The sequence below is a fragment of the Rhincodon typus genome, chromosome 23 (genome assembly GCF_021869965.1).
Source record: "Rhincodon typus isolate 14 chromosome 23, sRhiTyp1.1, whole genome shotgun sequence".
Lineage (NCBI taxonomy): Eukaryota > Metazoa > Chordata > Chondrichthyes > Orectolobiformes > Rhincodontidae > Rhincodon > Rhincodon typus.
The window spans coordinates 36,035,491-36,054,649 of NC_063354.1; the positions used below are offsets into that span (position 1 = coordinate 36,035,491).

Here is a 19,159-nt window from a genome sequence, read left to right on the forward strand (position 1 = left end):
AGCTTTCCTGTTCCTCTAATGCTGCCTGGCCTGCTGTGTTCCTCCAGCTCCACACGGTGTTATCTCGACTTGCTGATTCATGTTACTTTTGTTTAAAGTGGGAGTATCATAATCATTGGGTTGTCAAAGCTAGGTCATTCAGTACATTCATGGGTGAGATAGACAGGTTTCTAACCATTTTGGAATCAACGATTACGGTGATAAGGCAGGGAAGTGGAGTTGAGAATCATTTGATCAATCATGATCCGAGTGAATCACAGAGAGGGCCAAGTGGCCTACTTTTGAATCTTAGGGTCTTTTTCTATGTTGTGTTAAATAAACACATTAATTTACCAAGAAAGAAGATGAGTATTAATGTTGCATCGGGCACTTAAAACAAAGGTGCTAATTCTCATTTGGAAATCTGCTATGTGGTAGCGCAAAATGGAAAAAACATGTCTCGAAGGTTAAGAGCATTTTAAAAGGCAACATACCTGCCTTAGAATGAACACAGGCCTTACCTGATGCAAGGAGGTCATTCACGAGAACTAAAAACTTTTCATCAGCCACTTGAGCATCTGTCATGAGGAATACAGTGCCCAAATTCTTGACGCCAGCATTTAAGTACAGGTTACCAAGGTCAGTCTGTGTAAGAAAGAAGCCAAGTTATTGACAAAGGTGCAGTAATTACAGTTTATTTCAGTGGATTCTTAGGAAAGAACTTGTACTTATAAAGTACACCTTAAATCTTAGAGATACATTAAAGCAATTTAAAGATGTTAAATACTTTACAAATGCACTTAGGGAATGTTGCAGCAAAGTCCTAGCCACAGATAACCAAGTCCTAGCAATGAGATAAATATTGACGATACTCCAAATAATCTGCTTTTCACTGGTGCTTGTTTATGGTTAAGCTCTTCTTCAAATGGATAGGTGATCAATTAAATCCACCAGAAAGTTAGTTAACAGAACCAAGGTTAAACATCACATCCAAAAAAAAAGCTCTGAAAATGCAGCACTCTCCCAATACTTCACTCAAGTATCCTTCTGGATTATGTGTGCACTTCTTTGGAGAGGTGCTTAAACTTTCTGAATCAGAAGCAATAGTACACCTACTTTTCCAAGACTGAACTGCAAGAATAGAATAACATGGAGACAGGAATGCATTACAAAGATAATAAAGAGATTAACGTGTAATATGGAAGATAACACATAGACAAGAGTTCACTTGATAGGAAACAGAATTGAGATGGGTTACACAAAAATTAATCCAGAGAGGATTGGATTGTACATAAGACGTGATGGAAACATCAGAGAATATGCAGAAGGTGACATGTAGACAGACGTAGGTTGCACAAAAGCTAATATTGACGTAAGTTTTTTTATTTATTCATGGGATGTGGGCACCACTGGCTAGGCCAGCATTTATTACCCATCCCTAATTACCCGGAGGACAGTTAAGAGTCAGCCACATTGCTTTGGGTCTGGAGTCACATGTAGGCCAGACCAGGTAAGGAAGCCTGATTTCCTCCCTGAAGGACATTAGCAAGCCAGATGGGATTTTTCCAACAATTGACAATTGTTCCTGGTCATCGTTAGGCTCTTAATTCTGGAATTAGTACTGTATTATGATTTATCCACATCTAATTAGTTTTTGTGAACTTGAGTTTGAAAGACTGTGGCTACCTGGAGCAGTGTTCTTTTCAGAGGGCAATGAAAACATATTGAGACTTTTTATAAAACAAGGCATTTCTTAGAAATGATATTATACCAGATAATTGCTGATAATTGTTTGCATGAACTTGCCTCAAGGAAACTACATGGTTGCTTTTATGATTGGTTTTACGGCTGTTTTGTTTGAATGGTGTTTTGCAGGCTTTGAGATGGTTTATGATTTTCAGTTGATGGGGAGTTGGAGGTTTGCTTCAGGCCAAGCTGCTCATCATGTGTGTCTTGTTCCTGGAGCATCTTTGTGGTGAATGCAGTTATGAAACTTAACTGTCCTCTTGAAAAGTGACTGGAAAACCTCTTGTTACTATAATTCCTGACTAGCCTATATCTGCCAAAAAACCCAGAGACACACTTTGGTGATACCCATCTACAGCTGGTAGAATTCATACAGTCTGGAACCAGGCTATTCAACCCATTGAGTCCACACTGCCAGTCCGAACAGCATCCCACCCTGACTCATCCCCCTATCCTATTCCTGCCTTTCCCAAGGGCAATCCACCTAGCCTGCACATCTTTGGACTGTGGAAGGAAACCGGAGCACTCGGAGGAAACCCACGCAGACATGGAGAGAATATGCAAACTCCAAACAGACAGTCGCCCGAGGGTGGAATCGAACCAGGGTTCCTGGCGCCATGAGGCAGCAGTGCTAACCACTCAGCCACTGTGCCACCAGAATGTTAGACTAACCACTACGTGCGCACCTTCAACCTTGTCCTTTGTATTTTCACCAATATGACTCATTGACCAGAAGTATTTTTTAATTCCCAAAAGTGAATCTCTTCAGAAAGAAAGCTACTAATTCTTTCTACCCTGTGTGTGTGCGGGTGCATTTGTAATTATTTAGGCAAGTAAACAGTTATTTTTCACACTATAAACTAGGTGAAACCAGCTTTGCATCTTCACTGAAAACATTTTGCCTTGTAAAAAATCAATAATTCAGTGCTCATTAAAGAAACCTCATTGTAGGAATTTTTACTTGAAAACAGAGAAAGAATAAGATTGGTCGTATCAGGACGCAGGTAAAACCATTTATACTGTGATCAGTGAAGTCATGGAAAACAGTGCACTCCTCACATCAGTCATAATAACAGAGAGGAATGGGTCCAGACAGCAACAAATTGAGGGATTTATTTGCCATTATATCAAACGAGAGTAAAGTTTGAGGTTGTTGACTTGCTCGCCGAGCTGGCTTGTTTTTATTCAAAAACAAGCCAGCTCGGTGAGCAAGACAAAAACCTCATCTACAACCTGAGCTACAGATCTTTGCCAAAACTTTAAAGAGTAAAGTTTTGTATGTTTTATTGGGACACGCAGGATAGACCATACCAGTTCTGCGGAGATGGTTTTGATGACAAGATGGAGGCGAAGGCAGTATGGAAGGGTGTCAGGTCTGCTGCTCGACAGGTTTGCACTTGCGGCTAACTTGCCTAGTGGATAGTGGAAGAGGCAGAGCTTTCCCCCTCTCCTTAACTGTGATCAGGAAGCTGTCAGGCCACAGTTTGGTTTTTGTTTGAACCATGAAAGCATCTCAAGTTGAAGGTGCCATAGTGGTCCTCTCCTATAGTGGAAGCCATCCTTCCAAGGCTGTGCACTTTCTAACTGGGCCTGCAGCCTAAGCAACACACACAATCTCCATAATTTTATAGTAATCATGTAGCTCAACAATGTAATAATTGGCTCAAATATGGGGCTGAGATTTAAAAAGAAACTTGACTAGCGATTTTCTGCTCCAATCCTGCTGGAAAAATACATCCATTCTTGAGATATTCCATTATCAGATAAACAGGAACTTGACAGCATCAAGATGAATCATGCAAAAGATAGTGCTGTGCAGTATTACTTTTCAATTTTATAATGATTCGCCTTTAAACATGTGACATTATTCAAAATATACAGAAAACTGTAAAACTCAATCCAGAGTGACATTTATTATGTCTCATTGCTGTGGAATTTTATTTCATTTTATAATACCTTCCATTACATAGCTCCAGAGATCAGATCACTGTTAGGAATGAGATTTATAATCATAAAGAATGAGATGTATCACAAACCCATTTAAACATGTGGAGCTGGAACCATTTGTAAATGTGAAATGTGCCAGATGTGTGATACCCTCAAGTGGAAATAACTGTAGCTTGTTCAGGTGATAAATACAAACAGTGTTGAGCTTTTCTTTTCTCTTTTCGTCTGCTTTTAACTTGACAATGCAGTCCTCATTTGCAAAGAAAGATGACATTTATACAGCTCATTTCATGAGCACAGGATGCCCCAAGATGCTTTACAGCCAATGAAATACTTTTGTGAAGTGTAGTCATGGTCGCAACATAGGAACTATTGAAGCAAATTTATATACATTAAGCTCCCAGAAACCCAAATGTGAAATTGAACAAGTCGTCTGTTTTTAGGCATGTTGGCTGACAGATAAATATTGGCCAGAATTCCAGGTATACCTCCACAACTGTCCTTTGAAAAAGTGCCACAGGAACTTTTATGTCCACCTGAGGGGGCAGACAGTGTTTCTGGTTAATTTCTTGTCCAAAGTACAACACCTCTGACACTGCAGCACGCCACCAGCAATGCAGTAGAGGACCAGCATAGATTTATGTGCCCAGGTCTCTGCAGGGAGAACTGAAACACCAGAACCTTGTGATTCAGAAATGAGAGGGTTATCAACTGAGGCACAGGTTGAAAGTTTTGAGAAACAGAACTTCACTTAGCTGCTTAATTGTCACTTTTCAATCGGCTAACTACCATACACCTTCCTCCCATACTCAATGTTAAAGTAGAATTCTTTATCTGTGTTAAGCGCCCCATCTGACTTCTCATCTTCCAGCTGGCAAAGCACCAAGAAGGACAAGAGATTTATCAGGATGTTGCCAGGAATGGAGGGTTTGAGTTATAAGGAGAGGTGGGATAGGCTAGTTGACGTTTCAGGTCGGGACCCTTCTTCATAAGAAGGTAACCTCAGCCAGTGCAGGAATTAATCCTGTACTGTTGGCATCACTCTGCATTGCAAACCAACTGCCCAGTCAGCTGAGCTAAGTGACCTCTAATATAGGATAAATGAAGCTTTTGCAGACAAACAACAGCAGATTAAATACATTTAAATATAAATGAGCCCCAAGACCTCCAAAGACTTGCAATACTTTCATGCATTTCTATGTTAACTTGGATAATTTTGCTACCTGCTTATATCAAAACATCTCCATTCAGAGTTGCTGCTTTAGACCCTTGAATCATTTTACATTCAGTTTTCCTCATGGACATTCATGGTAATGCTATCCTACAACTTCTTCCGTCAGGCAGAAAATACCGAAGCTCAAATACAAGCATCAGCAGGTTCAGGAACAGCTACTTCCTGACTGTTATCAGACTGATGAATGGGCTCTCTAACTTCAAATAATGCTGATCTTGCCAATGTTGATCTTGCTTAGCGCATGCCCTGTGCGATGTAACCTGTATGTCTATGTCGAAGTTTCTTTTTCACCCTGTAATCTGTATGTCCTTGCTTACCATGATCTGCCTGTACTGCTCGTAAACAAAGCTTTTCACTCTACTTTGGTACATGTGACAATGAATAAATCAAAAGCATTTCAATCAAATTCAACTGCAATTTTGTATTAAGTGGTATTCTTCTTCATAACATATTAATAGATCATATTTAGTAGACAGATCTTTGTTTGAGGAATAAGTGCCTTCTCTCCCCCACAACTGCATGAATAGTTTTACCATCACATATGACATTTGGAAGATTCTGTTCTGGGAATTGACTGTACATCATCTTTAGCCAGGGAAGCATTGGATCATTCTATGCATCAAGAAAATGCACAGAAAAGCAAAATACGCACATTTCAAATTATTTAAACGTCTCTTAGTTTCAGTCTTGAGTACTCTTGACGTGTTTGGTGCCATTTAATAAGGTGGAGTTGAAACACAATTAAAGGGTGCATCTTTTAATAAAGGATGCCTTGTCAGGGATCAGTTAATTCATGTTGTTGTTCGGTTGTTAGTGATATATTTTCTTAATGGGAATGATCTGATAAATAAGACAGTTTAACAACAACCTGGGCATATCCTAATTGACTTCTAAAAGGAACTGCGTAAAATCTTAATTTACTGCATAAGGCAATAGACACTAAAAGGACTCACTGACAGGAATGAGGCACAAAAGCTGTTTGAAATTTAGGGCTGAGAACACCAGATACCTTCTTATATGATCAAACACTGGAAGAATGAAGGACTCAGTTGAAGCTCAACAAGGGCAAGCTACTTTTGTATTTCTTTTGATTTATCATTGGTGATCAAGAGAAATGTTCTCGTCTCCCAGTCAGCTTGGTCATGATCTGAAATTATTATCACACATTTGATTATAGTTGCATGGGGATTATTAACCTTTCCATACTTTACTCACTTCAGCAATATTTGAAGTAAATACCTCAGCTTGTTCTTTCCTTGTTGGGCCCACTTAGGTACTGAGGCCAATTCTGATAAAATAAATGTAAATTGCTTAAAACGAAAATGTAAATGTTAATGTAAAGCAAAATGGTTGTATGTGCCTAAACAATGTACTTCACTCAGAATTTGGTTTGCTACCTTTGCCCAAATGGGCTTAATAACATGACTCAGTGCTAAAAGCCTGCGCATGGTACAGAATAATCAGCACTTACAACTTGAAGGAGAAAAGGAACACCAAAAATGAAATCACCTTATAATGAACTCTCAGTAGCAACAAAAACGCAAGTTAGTCCCTCGCATGCTACTGATTGTGGACTAGAAAGTACCTGAATCATTCTTCGATGTGCGCTGAATTAGCAGCTGTCAGCCAGATTACTGTTTGGTCCACTTCACTGGCTCATAACTAAGAGCTAATTGAGTTTCAATTCCAATTTGATTGTCGTTTCCTCCCAACGACAAAGAACAACATAGATGCTGGTCAAATCAACTTCACAAAAGACATCGTAATCAGCTGAATGAAGTGATCTGAACCCCATTTGCTTTGGCGAAATGCTTACAAAAGGATGTATTCTGATTCACTGCATCAGATGACATGGTGCCTTGCAGCACATGGCAGTAGAAATGCTCCCAATAGAGGCACGGGTAGCAGACATTTGTAAGAATCAGAACAGAACAAAGTCATGTTGCTTACAACATTGTGTATCAAATGTTCTCTTTGAAAGACAATAAAGCATTAGCTATCAATTATTAAATCCATTCCATTGAAGCAGTGGTCATTGTCATAGACATTTAACAAAAATCCGTGCATCCCAATTAGAAAAATGCTATTTGTATGTATAAACAATTCAACAACCACTGCTCTCTGTTGGCAGAGTATCCCAAAGTGTCATTATGTCACTCACATCACACCATTACAACAGATATTGAGCGTGACCTTGAAAGGGATCACCGTTTCTCTCATTCTCTCGAGCCCCTTATCAAAACTCCTTGAAACCTGTTACTAAAGACCCTATATAAATGCAAGAACTCAAATAATGCAGATGTCATTCACATAGACTCTGCAAAAACAAGGAAATTGAAGAAGTTATACACATGATACTGAAACCAGAGTATAAAAAAATTCCAAATCTTCACTATCACTACTTCTGCCTCTTGAGCATTTATTGGTGGTTGTGAGGAGTTTACAAAACAGCTATCCATTTTCTTTATTAGAACATTAGTCCTATGGTATTTGCAATAGTTTATGGAATATTGTACTTGCATCAGAACGTATTTTAAAAACAGGCAGTTAATCAGTTGCTCAGAATCCAATAAATTTTTTCATATTGTTCAGAAGCCTCTGGTGTATTAGTCCAACAATAACACAATTCTGCAGAGTCTCAGAGTGGGGGTAAAAGAAAACTCAGTTCAGCTGAGTATTGAACATTTTTAAGTTAATTATGGAGCAGCGATGATGTACGAATGTGTAATGGTAACAAAGTGGGAGTATTCAATTTCAAATTTACCTTAAACACATTTGCTGAACTGCATCTGTAGCAATAAGAACTAAGAACTAAACAGGTGAACAGACACCTTCCTTCAACTTTCAAATTCCAACCAGCACTGAAAAAGGTAGGCTTTGGACATCTTGGGTGAAAATCAACAACAATCCAAAAATCTGGGAAAAGTGTACTGCAGCAACATCCAAGACCACTTCAAACCATGATGGGGCCAAACAAAACATCACTAATGTTGGGAATTGAGACAGACAAACATCATAATTAATGGGACAAGGAAAAGACCAGCACCATGATCAATGGCAAGAGGGACAAGACAATAACTAAAGCAGAGACAGGTTAAACTTCCATTGTTAAGTAGAAATCAAGAAAGAAACAGATATCAACAGTGGGAAAGAAGGAGACTTCAATAGTTTAGATAGACACAATTTACAAGCATTACTGGTTGATTTTTTTTGTAATATCTGGTCAGCATATCATAGAATCCCTACAGTGTGGAAAGAAATCATTCAGCCAATCAAGTCCTCTCCAACCCTCTGAAGACCATCCTACCCAGATCCCCACTGTATCCCCATTACCCTGCATTTCCCATGGCTAACGCACTGAGCCTGTATATCCCTGGACACTATGGGCAATTTAGCATGGCCAAACCAACTAATCTGTACATCTTTGGACTGTGGGAGGAAACCCACACAGACAATCACCCAAAACTGGAATCGAAACCAGATCCCTGGCACCATAAGGTAGCAATACTAACCACTAAGCCACCATGGCCGTCCAAGTATTCAGTTTTGTAAGGGTGGGCCCATGTTTGAAAGGCACAAAATGAGACAGCCTGCTCCAACATTTAAGTGAAACATAATGATACTTTTGAACAGGGCTACTCCGAGATCAACAAGGGGCCCTGCAAGCAACCGTCTGAGACAGTTTGACAAGAGGATGCCTAAGGATAGACAAGTAATTGATTCCGACCTCATTAATGAAAGGATGTCGTCCCATTAGGTGAACAGCACCAGTCAGAACAAAGGGTGTAGATTACAACCCACAAACCAGCCAGCCTAACTCATTAAGCTGCTGTAAAAACAACAGCTAAGGTTATTTTAGAGTAATTAGTTGTCTCTTTGAAGTTATTCACAATAAAGGTTCTAGTTAAAGATTCTTCAGATAATCATAGAGATAGATTTCAACATAAGTATAGATAAACATATAACCGAAGTATAACAGAAGCATTAGGGGAAAAACATTTAAAGATAGATGTGAAAGTTAATTAGTCTCAGGAAACACTTTAGCTTATCTCTAAAAATGTGCCTGGTATTCCCCAAACGAAATAGATTGGTCGCAACTTATTTGTTACAAAATGCTAATAGTAGAAGTAGTGTATAACTTTACACTTTATAACTAACTTTATAACAGAAATTAATCTTACAAATCTTATTGACGTTAGTTAAAACCAACTGTCTTTTGTATTATTTATAGACATGATTGGGACAGTTGAAAATAAAGAAGGAATAACTCAATTTGAAAGGAGATAGCACATGGAATACAATGAATAACAGAATTCAAGCAGTCCTTAGAGATAAGCAAGTCTGGGACAGACCAGAAGGAGTATAACCAATGACTTTGGAATGCTAATTAATAGGATGCATAGAAAGATCCCAAGGCCTGGAGGTTACAATGTCAGTTAAACATCATGAGATCATGGGAACCTGGGGCGGTCCATTGGAATGCCCATCATTGATTTGGTGTTTCACAGGATTGGGTGTATGGAATAAAGGGGAAAGGACAGTGTGACCATGTTGTATGTGATTACTGTAACAGAAAATGTACAAAAATGCTGTATTTCACTGTAAAAATCAGAGCGTGTCACTGATTTCTTTTCTGATCTGAGCCAAAGATTAAGGGAATAATCGTGTTCTCACGTTGATGCCAGATTCGGGAAAGATCCTTTAGCTCTGTCCCTGCACTAACTGGTTTTTGCTTGAATAAAAGTCCACCACTTGCCTGAATCCCGCCTACCTCCTCATTCTTTGTCTCCGGTCGGGGGTCACGCTCCTACAAGTTTCAACAAGTATTTGGTTTGAATCAAATTTGTGATTGCTCTGTTTCAAAGGAGTTGCCATAATTTTTTTTCTCTCTCTCTCTCTCTCTCTCTCTCTCTCTCTCTCTCACAACAGTTTAATTTCTAATTACCTTCCATTTCCATCCTGAATCTCTAATTCTGATTTTGGCTCCATATATGCCAGGAGCCACTCTTCACCTAATCCAACTGTCTACCCCAATGAACACCATTGTAGAACCCTCTTCCACAAATGACAGTGGATACCAAATCAGTTGTTAATTTTAAATCTGGAATAGTTTTTTTTTGTTAAAGAGAGGTACTAAGGGATATGGGCCATAGACAGGTTTAGTGAATTAGGCCACAAATCAGCCATGATCACACTGAATGGTAGAACAGGCTTGAGAAGTTGAATGGCCTGTTTCTGTTTCTATGTACCATGAACCTATTCAATCATGGAGACTCTCAGCCCTTTCTGACTCTCTAAGAATGAATCTCTCCTTCTCCCCTGCCTCCCAGCACCTCCTACACCTGTCTCTTGTCACTTCCACTCAAATACAATGAACCAGTCATGAATAAAAACAAAAAACATTGAGAAACTTTGTAGAAACCAAAAGAACTGTGGATGCTGTAAATCAGGAACAAAAACAAAGTTGCTGAAAAAGCTCAGCAGGTCTGCCGACATTTGTGGGGACAAAAACAAAATTAACATTTTGAGTGCAAAATGACTGTTGCTTGGAATCCACAGAGCAAAATATTAACTCCATACTTCTCTCTGCACAAAAGCTACCAGACCCACTGAGTTCCTCCAGCACTTTGTTTCTGTTTCAGATCTGCAACATCTGCAGTATTCTGGGTTTTTTTTAAACAGTTAGCTAGTCACCTTGCTGAGAAATCTCTGAAACAGGACAGCTGACTGATATTTCCTTGCATGAGGGCAAGTGAATAAATAGTGATTCCATCCCATTTCTGCTCTAAGCGAGATAAGACAGTTCTCATCAGGGTACATGCATCACTTTAATCATTTATTTTGCTGTCTAGAAATCTTAAATTGATCCGAAAGAGATTCAGTAGGTTTTACTTCCTAGTTTGCCACCTGTGAAGATACAGAAATATAACTGGCAAATTACACAGATTGCTACCAGCACTCTATACCAGCAGATCCCTTTCAGTTGGCATTTCATTTCAAATACTGTCCAGAAAATATAAATCTACAGTCCAGCAAACTGCAAAATTGCAGTGGGAGGATTTCTTCAATGTCAGCAGTGAGCACTATTGCTTCACAAGGGTCTATGAAATCCAAGCCACTCTATTCAACTCTCACTGCACTAGTTTCAGACTATGAAATGATTTACAAGATAGCCGATCCCAGACATTCAAAATTTTCTTACTCCTTCATATGATGAGAATCCATTTTCTTTCTCCTCATTGTATCTGTCCCAATGTTCGGATATGACTACATGAGTACCGATGACCCACATCGCACTGATGTGAGGTAATTCATTGTGGGTTAGCCTGCATGTTGACAGACCAGCTGCCTGATGCAGCTGAGTCAGTTCCTATTGTCAACTGATATTCACTTCTCCTATTTATTGCCAATGGCACTATTGGTTGGTAGCAAAAAACTTGGTTTTTGCTGAAAAGAGAGACACGTCATTGAAGCATTTCTTTGCATACCCAAATTGCAAGAAATGGCAAAAAAAAAAATTTTAGCATTATTCATTTGGCTGTGGTCAGCCCTGAATAAGGCTGAGGGGAGTTGAATCATATTTCATTCCACTGCTAAAGCTCAAACATCTATCATACTAAATGGACATTGTTTACACTGAGATCCAACTGAACATCATGTTCTGGACTTAATCTAATGCATAAACTACAGTACCTCAAAAATGATGACTGATACCTCCTGTCCACTAATACTGGAAACTGATGATCCGAAATATCACCATCTGACTGACTCTGACAGTTTCACTTCGGTGGGTCATCTCTCTCTCTCTCTCAAGAGAGAAAAGGCCAGCAACTGTCTGAAAGTGATCATTACCACTGTGATTTATTGCATCTCAAAATTATTCTAAAACTGTCAAAAAAATCAGACAGATTACAGCAGGTTTTAGGTATTAGTTGTTCAACTTTGTCAATTTTCCCTCCAAAATAGACGCACAAAGCATTCAGCCATTAAACCAAATTATTCTAACAGCTACTTCAGTTCAACTTAGCAAATTCTCTCAAATACTTCTGGACCCAAAAATCCACAGGGAGTGTATAAAATTACAGCAGTGTCTGATTTTATTTGGGAGTGTTTCCGATTTGCCTGGTAAGGGACAAAATCACTTTTTGGTCAATATGGAGGTTCTAACCCTTAGCAAGCAAATGCTACCAGCAGCAGGAAATGCTTACACAAGAACTTTCTACTGACTTGGGTCAATCAGGAGCTGGTGAATCTCTGGAGGTCTACAGTCCAATAATTTGAAATGTGCCAGCCTTGCGTAAAAGTTATGAGTGGAAGAGTCGGGGTCCAGCATGGGGCAATGGTCTGGATTCCCAAAAAGAGTTTTCTTTGTATTTTGCTTTCTTTTCGATTGGCCCTTGTAATTCATGCCATGCGAGTTATTTAAAAGCAAAACATAGTTCTATACATTTTTCCTTTATCTTTCACACACATTAGCCGAGGATGGGAATGTATGGAAAGCTCTTTGCTACACATTGCATGATTGTCACCCATGCTTCTCAATTGTTTGGGATTATACTGCTTCACTGTGATACATCGGTTGTGGGACAACTTAGTCTGTCATAACTTAATGCGTTGCAGAATGCAACTGCTCCTCTGTTTCATCATCTTAATGACTCATTCCAATGCATGCTTGGTGCTGCTATTGGCAAGACTTTCTACACCCACTCCACCTTTCCCCCCAGTTGAACTGAGATTGACTTCCTGGCTTGATATTAGTCCATGGAGTTACAGACTGCAGTATTGTGCCAATGCTGTTGCTGATTAATGCCCAGTTCTGGTTTACAGGATCTGCTGCTAGTCTGTACAATTTAGCAAAATGATACTTATTGCTCTACATGCTGTAGGATGCCCTTGTTTTCACAATGACTGCGTTGCATTAACTTCTACAAATTTTGTCATGCTTGTGACAGGTAGATTGAACAGGAGAAAGTATAACATCTAATTCCCTGATGTCGATTCTTTGAGCACTTGGCACAGCCTGAGATTGGCAGCTATACCATTAACAACTCAGCTCGCTCACTCAACAGTTGTACCACTTGATCCTTAAAAAGAGATTACTTACTCCAAATACTCCCAAGATATAGGGTACAGTTTTAAACAGATTTCATATTTTACATGATTGACCGTCATGCAAAACCTGTTCTCAAAACTTTTTTTAATTAAATCAAATATTGTTACAGAGCACTGTGAATATAATTGGGGGATTTGTACACCCTATGAATAAGTTCTAGTCTATCAGATTACTTACTAATAACAATTTACTTTCATATTCTTCTTCAGAAGTTCTCGCTCTGATGAAGAGTCATATCAGATTTGACACATTAACTCTAGTTCTGTCTCCAGAGGTGCTGCCAGACCTGTTGAAGTTCACCAGCATTTTCGGTGTTTCAGATTTCCAGCATATGCAGTATTTTGCTTTTATGTTCAGTCACCTCACTAGGTATGCCAACTTCTATTATATAGCTGAATCTCACATGAGGAAAAGGAATGGCGGCTTACTAATTTGGGAGTTCCTGCCATTATTCCACTCCCTTGACAGAAATTTGTTCAAACATGTTATAGAAATGGTGCAACTGGTTTTCCATCATGTTCGGAGTCAGATGTTAGAGGTGGGGGTGACGGATGTTGGCATGGAAGGGGTTGGAGCACTTCTTCCTTCTGAGAGAATTATGCTGGTGACAAGGTGAAAGAACCTTACAGAAGTTTATAAAATCATGAGGGGCACGAACAGGGTGAATAGCCAAGGTTTTTTCCCCCAGGCAAGGGGAATCCAAAGTTAGAGGGCACAGGTGAGAGGGCAAGATTTCAGAGAGATAATCAGGCTGAGATTATGCTTGGTTAGACAGTGATATCAACAGGTTGTGTGGTCATTCTTACGGCCAGAGGTGTAATCAGAGAGCGTGAAGTTGAAAGGCCATGCTTTCGTGCAGTGAGGGGCAAATTTTTCACCAGACAGTGGTGCATGTATGGAATGAGCTGCCAGAGGAAGTTGGAGATGCTGATACAATTAGAACATTTAAAAGTCATCTGGAAAGGTATATGAATAGGAAGGGTTTAGAGGGATAATGGGCCAAATGCTGGCAAATAGGACCAGATTAATGTAGAATATCTGGTCAGCATGCAAGAGTTGGACCAAAGGGTCTGTTTCTGTGCTGTACATGTCTATGAAGCTGTGACTCTAAATACTGACATGCGTCCTCATCTGGTATTTTCTTTTATTCACTCGTGGGACATGGAAATCACTAGCTGGTCAGCATTTACTGCCTGGCCCTACCTGCCCTTGAACTGAGTGGCTTGCTGGGCCATTTCACAGGGCAGTTGAGAGTCAACCAAATTGCTGTTGGTCATGAGTCAGATTTCCTTCCCTGAACGACATTAGTCAGCCCAATGGGTTTTTCCCTGGCAATTGGCAATGGTTTTCATGGTCATGATTAGATTCTTAATTCCAGATTTTTTTTTAAATTGAATTCGAATTCCACCATCTGCCATGACAGGATTTGAACCTGGGTCCCCAGAACATTAGCCGAGTTTCTGGATTAATAGTTTAGCAATAATACCACCAGGTCATCACCTCCCCTAGGGCTCACTGCACGAAAGCATGGCCTTTCAACTTCACACTCTCTGATTACACCTCTGGCCATAAGAATGACCACACAACCTGTTGATATCACTGTCTAACCAAGTGTAATCTCAGCCTGATTATCTCTCTGGTCCCTCCTGCTAGGAAACTTTTGTCAACTATTTTTCAGCTCTGAGATGGGAAAATCTTATGATCACAAACGTGGGCTCTCCCTAATCCGTGTCACTTGAGTACACAGCTTTGTTTAGATTGGAAGCACGTTTTTGAAGTAAGTGGGAAATTTGATCCAAAAGGTCGGAAAAATCTATTAGACACCTTAAAAAACCTGTGACCCATGTTTCTACTGTAGTCATGTGTGTCTGATTGATATGTTCAGAGTTTATTTCCTTTGGTTGCCGTGGGAGTTGGAAGTGTGAAGAATCTTTCTTCCTGGAACATTATACTCTGGTTATTTCTCTCCCTAGGTGTCCCTGACTGTGCAAATTGTCTTTGATTGCAATGGCAAAAAGTGAGTTGGAACCAACAAAATGCCCTTTTTTGTGCTGTTATGTGTTCTCTCAATTCAGTGACAGCCAGCAAGTGTTAAATGGACTAAGATTCTCCCAGCTCTAACTCACCTTCAGGTCAGGAATGCTGTAGCCTTTTTTTAAAGTGATCTGGAAGACCTCTAATGAACTGATATAAGCCGCAAGCCTTGTAAGACTCTGTTTCCCACTCCCACCAACGCCAACAAGCAAGGCATTTCCTCTGGGAGACTCCAAGATCCGGTTAATCCGGCAACTGCAACAAACCAAATGTGGAGGAAATAGATCACTTTTTTTTACATTTCTTTTGCATCATTAACACTGTGAAGGTCAGTAAACATGTTAAGAAGACTGTATATTCTTACACATGGCTCATGGCATCCTCAAAAAGCACCAAGCTCATGGCAGCATTCAGTTCATTGTAATTTTCCAGAGCTTCCATCAGGATTTTGTTTAGAGACTCCCAGTCCTGGACAGGCATGTACTTGGGTTCTCCAACACCACAGGCAAAGTGGCAGTACATGTTCATAATCTTAGTCTGTTCCAATGTCTCCTGCATATCCTAGGAAGGAAACATCACAAGTCACTTTGTATTTTTGAGAACTGGGGCTTTTTTCACTAAATCAAGGTCATTGTTTCTTTTTGAAGTGTTTTTTTTTTACTCCGATGGGCAGCATCCTATTGCCACTTCTGGGCCTTATTGTTAGACTACAAAGCAGGTAGACAGGAAAAAATCCTTTCTTTTTAGCTTGGCTACTTCCGAAGGACTTATTGTGAAACAGATTCACAAACAAGCGAGTATTACAATAGGGGGCCACTAAACACTTCAGACTATTATCAGGAATGGATAAATGGTAGCTGAAATACTTTGGACGAGTGGCGTGAGGCAATAATATAGAAAAGGTCATGCTAATTGGAGCAAGAGAGAGAATATGGAATGGAGATTGGCAGAAGACCAGATGAAGTGATAATATTGTGGAACTAAAATGTTTGGTTTCATAAGGACACAAACAGCGACATAAGATTTATGTCGCTGAAGGAGAGTGCATGTTGGCACATCAACCTAGTCTCCCCGAATTAGTGCACTACCAGTACACAGTCACCGTTCCTCTCTCACAAAGTTAGGTACAAAAGCAATAATTACCTCCATATGAAAACAAAGCATGAGACTGACTGAAAACAGTTGATATTGAATCAGCCACTCGCTTCGCTGATCGAGTGATTTTCTTTTGATCCAAATCCCTACCACTACCTTTCTGCCCAACGATGGAAGCAAAAATTACCCCAATGTTCACCTAAACAATCACATTGGGAAAAGAAACAAAACAAACCTTCTCAGCTGAAATTAAAGATAACAAGGTGTAGAGCTGGATGAACACAGCAGGCTAAGCAGCTGAAATTAAATGTGGAATCTGGCTGAATCTCACACATTGCATTATTTCTATGTACAATGTAGAGCTGAACTGATGGTATGGGGAAGTGACAGTTGTGTGCAACAAGTTTACAAGAACCAAAGATACAAATGTCTCGGACATATTTTTAAAATTTGCTTTTGCCTATCCTGTAATTTCTCTCATCTAAATTCATGCACTATTCTCCGCAAAAACGACGGGTTTGTGGGTGTCTCTGGAGTTCTGCCGAAATTAGACAAGGGAAGTTGTGGTCAGGGTAGGGAGGAGGGATTACTATTCCAAGATCACATTACAGAAAATCCCAGCATTTAGATGTATGTTCTATCTCACTGAGGGGGCACCTTAATAAGATACTCAGTGCACAGGAAGAAGGTTCAAGGTAGAGTTTCCAAATAATGCATTTTTAAAAATTATTTCTGTTTGTATCTAATCTGCTTCAAAATAATTCTCTATTTTCTCACCACTTTTTCTGGGGATGCCCATTCACAACACTACAGAGATCAGATGTCTTCATGTCCCACGTGTGAGTCATGACTGTGAAGTCTTGATGTTCCAATTGGCACAATTCTGATGTTAGCAGTAATCCATTGAAATGAACAGGCTACTATTAGTCTTAAACTCTCACTAAGAGAAAAGCCTAAGTGTGAGTCTGCCAAAGTCAGGAGGAGTTTAGCCAGTCCAAAACCAATTTTCACACATCTAACTCTCCCAGCAGAAGTCACTTGAAAACAATCAATAACACAGATCTGAGTTGATTTTTTACTCTCTCATCTGCGGCATTCTAGTCATTTAATCCCTGGACATTCTTACTGCCTTACTGATTGATGTCACCTGGTACAGCATCGTCTGAGGAACAAAATTTTGCAAGTTTTTGGTTTGCAAAGCTAGGTATCACATTGAAGGGGTGCATTGGGATAGCTTTAAATAAATTAATTTCCTATGTTTTGCAGTGTTTGCAGAATGAATGAAAAGGAAAGTCTTCAATACCCAGAGATCTCCTCATTATCAAGCATATTTTGCTGAAACCTTTAATCTGCAGTACATACATCAAAGAATTTGTTCACTAATTCAGTCTGGATTTTATCAAAGATGCTGAAGTCTTTCTCTTCCACCATCTTATCCCTGTAGACACGATTAGATTCATGCTGATATAGCTTGACCAGGTCTTGAGGAGTTTTCAAACAGTCAGTTGTACTGAAGAGAATGCCCTGAGAGAAAAACATGTAGAGGCTGCATTAGTATTTAAGCAGCATGTTAAGAAGAAAAATTTGACAAACTTTCAATGATATAATCACCTTTCATAACCTAGGGATGTACAAATCCTAATTAATTAGTCAATGAAGGTTTCTACGCAAAAAATAATTCATAATTTACACTGTTTTAGAACAATCTTATACTAATCTATTATAGCTACGGTTGGGGAGTTGGTGGAGGGGAGTCAAATTCTAAAATGTTCATACTTTCTTCCCTCCAGTATTCACCAAAACTCCCGACTAAATAATTCAATGTTTTCTTGTGCCTCAAACCTGCACTGTTAAACCTAGATTTCCCAAAGGCTAAGCATTTACAAACAGCACTAGATTTCAATTGCACAAAGAGGATATTAATCAGAATGCCTTTAAAACCAATTCATTGCAAAAAGGAGGTCACTTATATACCGAGATTTATCGGAGAGGGCATGTGCTTTAAAAAAAGCCAAAAGCTGGCTCTTGGGTCAGGTTCAAGAAATAACAGACTTGAGCAAAATTACTTCCACAGCCTCAATGAAGAGACTTTGAAGAGCACATCAGATAACAAAGTCAAATAAAGGCAACAAATAATGCAGCTATAAATTCAATGGAAAAATTTGCAGATCTCCGTCACACACGAGGAGTTAAAGCACTATAAATAAAAACCATTGTAAAACCATTGAATAACTCAAGGCAGATTCAGATGGGCTTCTAAGATATAGAGGAGTGTTAAGTGGCTCCTTTATGTCGATCTTTACTATATACAAAAATAAATCCTATTACTGATACTAATACATCGCAAATTGAATCTAATTGAAAGTTGCAAAATGGATGTGGATCTAAAGCTGTATTTAAGGAATGAAAGATCTCAAAACTGATCCTCACAGCATGTACTTGAAACCACTAAAAAAAAAGGGTGCGGTGAACCACGCGTGCATTGCCTAAACATTTGTTTGCTAGTTTCTGATATTACTTACAAGGGTTGAAAAGGGAGCACATGTAACACCAACATTCAAAAAGAACAATCTACAAGAACCAAGAAATTAAATATCCATTAACTTTACGATATGAAGATCAGCTGGTTAGCTGTGATAGAGTCAAGGTGAAATCAAGTGGCATGATTTACAATACTCTATAGAGTCCAGGAGACAGAAAAACAGACTTTTAAATAAAAGGCAAATATATGAAGATATGATACCTTTCTAAGCCATTTAAGTAATAAAAGTAGTCAAGAGAACACTGACCACAGTTATGCAATTTATTGTTCTGTTCAACTTTTGTGCAGCATAATTTCCAGTCAAGGGTAAAATTGGTCCAGCCCTCTATTGAAGGTTTGAAATTCTAATGCAAATGATCTATCAATGAACCAGTTTAATTATTCTGAACTGGTACATCTCCCACTTTTCATTTGCCCTCCATGGATGTATTCCTGAAGAACTAGACATTTGCACATTCTCAATCATGTT

The 19,159-nt window shown here is 39.2% G+C and overlaps 1 protein-coding gene across 1 annotated transcript in view; it reads right to left on the reverse strand.

The window, feature by feature from the left end:
* LOC109910686 (dynein axonemal heavy chain 9-like) overlaps positions 1 to 19,159 on the reverse strand; it is a 419,178-nt gene that overhangs the window by 189,741 nt on the left and 210,278 nt on the right. Inside the window, exons 42-45 of the mRNA XM_048611128.1 lie at positions 17,511 to 17,672; positions 15,418 to 15,614; positions 15,146 to 15,308; positions 501 to 624 (exon numbers count right to left, since the gene is read on the reverse strand). Coding sequence (XP_048467085.1) covers positions 501 to 624; positions 15,146 to 15,308; positions 15,418 to 15,614; positions 17,511 to 17,672 — 646 coding nt within the window. The remainder of the gene's footprint in view (positions 1 to 500; positions 625 to 15,145; positions 15,309 to 15,417; positions 15,615 to 17,510; positions 17,673 to 19,159) is intronic.